Source organism: Aphanomyces astaci (genome assembly GCF_000520075.1).
Source record: "Aphanomyces astaci strain APO3 unplaced genomic scaffold supercont1.1, whole genome shotgun sequence".
Taxonomy (NCBI): domain Eukaryota; phylum Oomycota; class Saprolegniomycetes; order Saprolegniales; family Verrucalvaceae; genus Aphanomyces; species Aphanomyces astaci.
In genome coordinates this window covers 367,253-373,252 of record NW_009798264.1, presented here as the reverse complement: position 1 = coordinate 373,252, position 6,000 = coordinate 367,253, and the positions used below count along the sequence as shown (strand labels likewise).

Sequence of the window (6,000 nt, the reverse complement as noted above, 5' to 3'; positions counted from 1 at the left end):
AAGGAGCCAGAGATGATGTTCTTGCCGTCAGGAGAAAATGCCAACGAATAAACGGAATCACAATGACCTTCCAACCGGTCCATCAGCTGCGTGGTTTGGGTGTCCCAGATGCGCACGACCTTGTCTAAAGACGCAGCCGCCAACAGACGGCCGTCGGGAGACAGCGCCACGTTCGTCACGCCGTCCGACGGTCCGCCGCTTTCGTTGCCGAAAATGGCTTGGCACTGACCCGTACGCGCGTCCCAGAGTCGCACCTTTCGATCCCCCGACCCAGATACGATGTGGTTGCCCACGTAATCCAACGAGTAAATCTCCGCCTCGTGGCCGATGAGCGGTGGCGCCTCTTCGTTCGACGCCATGTCCCAAATGCGAATGGTGTTCTGGGGCATGCCAGCCACCAACTTCGTACCGTCCGGAGAAAAGCACACCGCACGGACGTACGCGTCCTCGGCCTCGTTTGCCTGCGCCGCGCCTTCCTTGATGGCCGGCCGTTGGACCCAGAACGTACGAGCTCCAGTCTGCACGTCGAAAACTTGGGCCGTCTTGTGGCACCCAGACGCCAACTTTGTCCCGTCCGCCGAGAACCGCACGCAGCATACCACGCTCTGGTGGTCCAACGTGTGGAACATCTCGACATGGGGACGCTCCGTGTCCGCAACCCCCGTACCTTTGTTGGAGTTGGTGTAATTCAACGCCCACTTGACCTTGCTTTGCTTGGCGGCAGCCGCGTTGTTGAAGTTCGGAGTCGACGCACCCGTCGATGGGGCGCTAGTCGACGAGCCTGGGGGCGTAGTTGGTCCATTGTTGTTCGACGACGACGAAGCATCAGGACCGTTGTCCGACGAGTTGATTTTGCTCAAATGATGCATCTTGTGCGAAGTCGATGGCAGCGGCAGTCCTTGGGCCGACCCAGACGACAAGACACCTCCAGACAACACATGGCTCGGTTGGTTGGACGACAGTCCACCGTTCGAGGGGCCGCTCTTCGACGACTTGCCCTCCGAGCTGTTGGCGGACTTGCTCTTCTTGAGCACTGGCGACGAGTTTGCCGACCCTTCGCCTCCCATGTTGTTGTTGTTGCTGCTGGCAGGACCAGGGGGGCCTGGCATCTGCATGCGCCGGCTCTCGCTCTTCGAGTGGCCAAGGTTGTCTCGGTCCGTCAGTTGCTGACGGTCTCGAAGGTCGTCACCCGACCGGCCGTCCAGATCGTTGTTGCGCGAGGACAACCCAGGGATGGGACCACGGCGACCCGTCGGCGTATGCAGTGACCCTTCCAATGGCGCCAACGACTGCGGCTGCATGGGGCGCTCTTGGCTGCGGTCCGACGGACCAGGGTGCTGTTGTTGCATCGAGCGAGGGCGGTCACGGTCGTCCAAGCCGGAAGGCCGGCCCATCTGAGGCGCAGGAGCCACACGCACTGGACTCGTGCCGCGCGGGCCTCGAGACGGAAGCATGGGAGGCCCCCCCGTGTTTACTTGAAGCGGCGGCATCGACTGCTGGCCGTTCGGGTCGTCGCGGGGCCGCTTCTGCTGCTGCGTCGGCGGCATCATCTTGCCGCCTTCCAACTGCCGACGCAACCGAAGGATGTCGTCGTCGTACTGCTGACGAATACGGCGCTGGTTCTGCTCCAACGCCTTGATGGTTTGCTGGATTTGATCCATCTCTGCCACCTGCGCCGTGATCTTGCGTTCCAATTCCATGTTTTCGATCTTGCTGATGTTCAGCTGCTGGAGCACGCTTTCAAACTCGTTCTTCGCGCTCTCCAGCATCTCCACGACGCGCGACGCACCGCCTCCCGACATTTGCTGGGGGCCCGCGTTTTGAACTCCTACGTTGGGGTTGTTGCCCATACCCATCGAGGAAATCGGGATGTTCCCGCGAATGTCGCGCATGTCGCTGTGTCTCAAATCCCCGCGACCCAATGACCCGACGCCACCGACCGACTGCGGGCCGTTCGGAACCCCGCCGCCGCCGACACCCACATTCACTGGGTTTGGGTTCACTCGACGAGGAACGCTTCCTGGTGCACCACTTCCGGGGTACATGATGTTGAATGCGATGTTGCTTTGATCTACACGTATAAATCATTGTGTGAGTCACTTCCATGCTGCATCATTTGCGTGGAGAAAGGACGGTCCTCTCGTCGCTCGATGGGAAAAGCCGAACACACTGGTCGTGGGTTTCGGACGGAACCCCACCGCCCTATCCCTCGGCAAAGTGTCGTCCTGTATGCTATTCCCTGCGATCTATCGTCCTCACCTGTTGAATGCTTCCTGGTCGAATGCACGCGTAGGGGGTCCTTCTTCGTTGAGTGCCCGCCTGTCGAGATGGGGCGTTTGTGGTGTACAAAGAAATTCCACGTATGCGGTGGACAAGTTCGCCCTATCTCTGTTTAAGCTTGATTTTAGTATGGTATAATTAGTTTTGGAGATGTATAATTCTACCCCACCTGCATCCCGCGTGTTGGCAACGACAATTCGGCGGATCTCTCTTGGCGTTTGTATGGAGTTTTCAAAATTCAAATGTCCAGCTATTTATAGGACTTCAAATGGAACATTTGGTCGCCCCTTCGACAATCCGGATACTGCTGTCGTCAAGCCAGTGAATGTGGATTGTATACAAATCGCTTGGTGTTTCACGGGAGAGTGGATGTAATTTCCGGATAACCAGAGTTGCAGCGAGGGGTGACTGGTGGAGAAGGCGAGATCCACACAGTGTAGGGATGTCATATGTGGTGAGGTAGGTGGCTGTATACAATTCCCTTCCAAGAAGACGACCTGCATTCCCGTACAACCTTGGTCCAAACCATACTTGAAACGCTGGCTTAGAAATCGGATCTGCAAGGAAAAGCTACCTCAACGAGGCTTTAATTCGTTGTTTTCGACCTATTTAGGGATCCATTCTACTGCATGTTGCACTTTGCTCCATTTTGACATGTAGCTGTTGGAATTCCAACAATCTTCAATCGCTGTCTAATGTGTGTTGCACATCAAGCACATGTGAAGAGCGACAGGATATGGATACAGTATATACGTGAATGGTATCCTCCATACTGTGCGATGAGGTACTTTGAAGTATTAAATACAAACAAACTCCAAGGCAAGTAAGTGCCCCTCCATATACATGTTAAAACCGTCATTTGCCACAGATCAGTGCCCTCGACGACGAGGCAACAGTTCGATGGAGCCCTTGTTTAATCGAATTGCTCTAACGTTAACGTTATGTTCGGGGTTTAAGTCGCCAGCCAATCTTGGTCATCCAACAGCACGTTCTTCACCTTGACAACACACACCACTTGTGGCAGGGCATAGAGGTACGCCGAGCAGCACCGTGAGCTTGAACACATGTGGTCGATTGGGACGCGCATCGTCATGGCGGCGGCGGGTGTCGACTGCTACATGATGGCGCCCAACCCGACGGTCCGGGGGAGGTACCATGCCAGCGTGGTTGGATAGGTCCACACGTCGCCGCCCTCCATGTACTCGGTCACGACTGCCAAATATCGACCAGCGAGAGCCTAAAGCACGGTATGATGGGTCGCCGTGAGTTTCATTCCACCGCAGCGATCGTCCAGCGGACTTGAAGGCGATGCTGGGGCGTCGGTTGGACAAAGAAAACTGCGACAGAGGTTGCGTACATGGCACTGATGTTGTTCCCTACGAGGCATCTACAGCCACTCGTCATCATCACGACCGACATTGGCGGACTATTTTTTGGAAAGGTGGCGACGACAACTTGCGTGACGCGGTTGAAGGCTCCCTAGACATTCGAGTGAGCCTCGTTTGAGATGAGACTATCAGGACATTACAAGGTGGCCAAGGCGGGGGAAATATCCCATCGCGTTGAGGCAGTGACGTGAGTACATTGCCTGCCACACACCTGAAGTTTCATTGGGATTAGAGCCAGAACACGACGCGCGGGGAAGGTGCTTACAAGTGCATCGAGGGTCGATGCGAATGACACCGATGGATGTCATCTCGTTGCACTCGACATGTCTACAGATTTCTGTTATGATGGAGTGTTTAAGTGCATTCGTATCTATCATATGCGTACAGATGGGTGAAGTTCACAGGTAGGAGTATCCTGTTCATGGTCAAGGATCTGTAGAGATGAAAAGTCAACTCAAAGGTCCAACAAAGTGACGAACAACTCACAGTGGGGCGATGGTGGGGTTGTGGAGTGCGTTGTGGCGGACGGCAGCGATGGCTTTGTAGTCGAGTTGCCTCAACGAAACACAGTTACAAGGGATCAAAGTCCCAGTACTCAACAGGTACAAAATACTAGTGTCCTGTGGCCACTGAATGCCTTGGATGGATGCGATACTGTTGTGTTGCATGCGACTACTGTAGGCCATCCACAGTTTACTACCTGACCAAGGCGATGCTGGAACAACATCCCCACCACCATGACACATTTATGCTTCAACTACCCGATATAGGACTGAAATACCGGATAAAAGTTCCTTCGTACACCCGAAAGCCTCCAACATGACAACATGCAAACTGGATTGACAGCGTTCTTCGAACGACAAGTGAAAAGTGAACATCCTTGGGGGTTAACTACTAACGTTACCCGGTACTGGTACGTCGATCATGCAAAGCACGGTTTTGAGCTTCGTACCACGCACACTCGTGGACGACAAACGGCGGTGGCGACTTTGTAGGTTCATTCTGCTGGAACCAAATCTGGTTTTCGATCCACGTGCGGTACAAGAATTCGGGAAATGAACGCGCGCACACCACGATGTTGTCGGTCCAGTATTGCACGACTGCCGCCGGCCCTTCATCGTCGACATTGACTTCCTCCACGTGTACTGGAGACGCAATTACGTGGCCTTCCAATGGACCATCGAGCACGAGATACCACATCATGCAGTCCTGTTGGTCTCGATAAAACAACATCACGGTCATGTCCACCTCGGCGACGTACACTGGATCGCGCAGTGAAAAGTACGCTGCCGTGGCCGACACAATTCTGTCCTGAAGCTCTTGGGACGTCATCACACGGATGAATTCAGGGCTCAACGGGTACTCCATTGCGAATTCGTTCAGCGAGGCTGCATTGGCTGCGTGCGTTAACGTCAGTGGGGTCGTTATGGGCGCCCCATCGTTGAGAAAGGCAAGCCCTTCATACTTGACGGATGGAACGCTGGGAATATGCACATCGTACAAGTCGTGTGCCGTCTCGACCGCGGGGAAGTACCAGGCCCACATCAAGGCCACCATGCAAACGTGGAAATACAGTGTGCAACCCTTGGGTTATAATAGGACTTCGAAGTTCTGTAGAAGGAATTTGTATGGGAGGTGAATTATCAATTTCAAAAATTTACTAGAGGCTGCGGAAAATCGAGAAATCCGGTTTCGCCTGGGCAAAACTCGCAAAACGTAATATAATTTCGAATGAAAAGTTAGACAAGTCTTAATTTAAAATGAATATAAAATGTTTTCGAAATGTAAGCAACCCAGTTTACATTTTGTAAACTGAAAATTCAATACTTTGACCTAAACATAACCTACCTAAACCTTGTCCAAATCCTCCCAATTTTTTTGTCCATAGACCTCTCACCAAGTTTTCAACGAATATGTAATCAGATTCATGAACTTCATGTTGGTTCATGTGAAATCACACCTCAAACATTATTGAAGTTTCGTCGGTTTCGTCAACCTTCAACCTAAAAAAGACCAACCTAAACCTCCTTAAATTTCATATCATTTTGGCTCATATAACAGAGCGCAACGTTGAGATAACGCTCCTAGGTTGTTGAATGAAAATACTTTCAAATAGAGTCAAAATTGGCCACGAAAGTTCATCAATCGTGTCAGTTTACAAAATGTAAACACCTGTTTACATTTTGTTACTCCGGAATAACTGCCAAAAGTATTCTAACGTTATTTTCGTTTGAAAGTCAACCTGTCGAATTGAATACCGTTACGTATTGTGGGTTTTGCCCAGGCCAAAAACTAGATTTCCCGCAGATTGCCATCACTACTTCAAGTTCAG

The 6,000-nt window shown here is 52.4% G+C and overlaps 2 protein-coding genes across 2 annotated transcripts in view; both read right to left on the bottom strand.

Annotated features, from left to right (window-relative positions):
• H257_00132 (hypothetical protein) overlaps positions 1-2,045 on the bottom strand; it is a gene marked incomplete at both ends in the record, with an annotated part of 5,874 nt that extends 3,829 nt beyond the window's left edge. Inside the window, one exon of the mRNA XM_009822669.1 lies at positions 76-2,045. Coding sequence (XP_009820971.1) covers positions 76-2,045 — 1,970 coding nt within the window. The remainder of the gene's footprint in view (positions 1-75) is intronic.
• Positions 2,046-4,488: 2,443 nt separating this feature from the next.
• On the bottom strand, positions 4,489-5,281 carry H257_00131 (hypothetical protein). Its single transcript, XM_009822668.1, has one exon. The coding sequence runs from the start codon at positions 5,223-5,225 to the stop codon at positions 4,569-4,571; it is 657 nt and encodes a 218-aa protein (XP_009820970.1). The 5' UTR covers positions 5,226-5,281; the 3' UTR covers positions 4,489-4,568.
• Between the last annotated feature and the right edge of the window lie 719 nt (positions 5,282-6,000).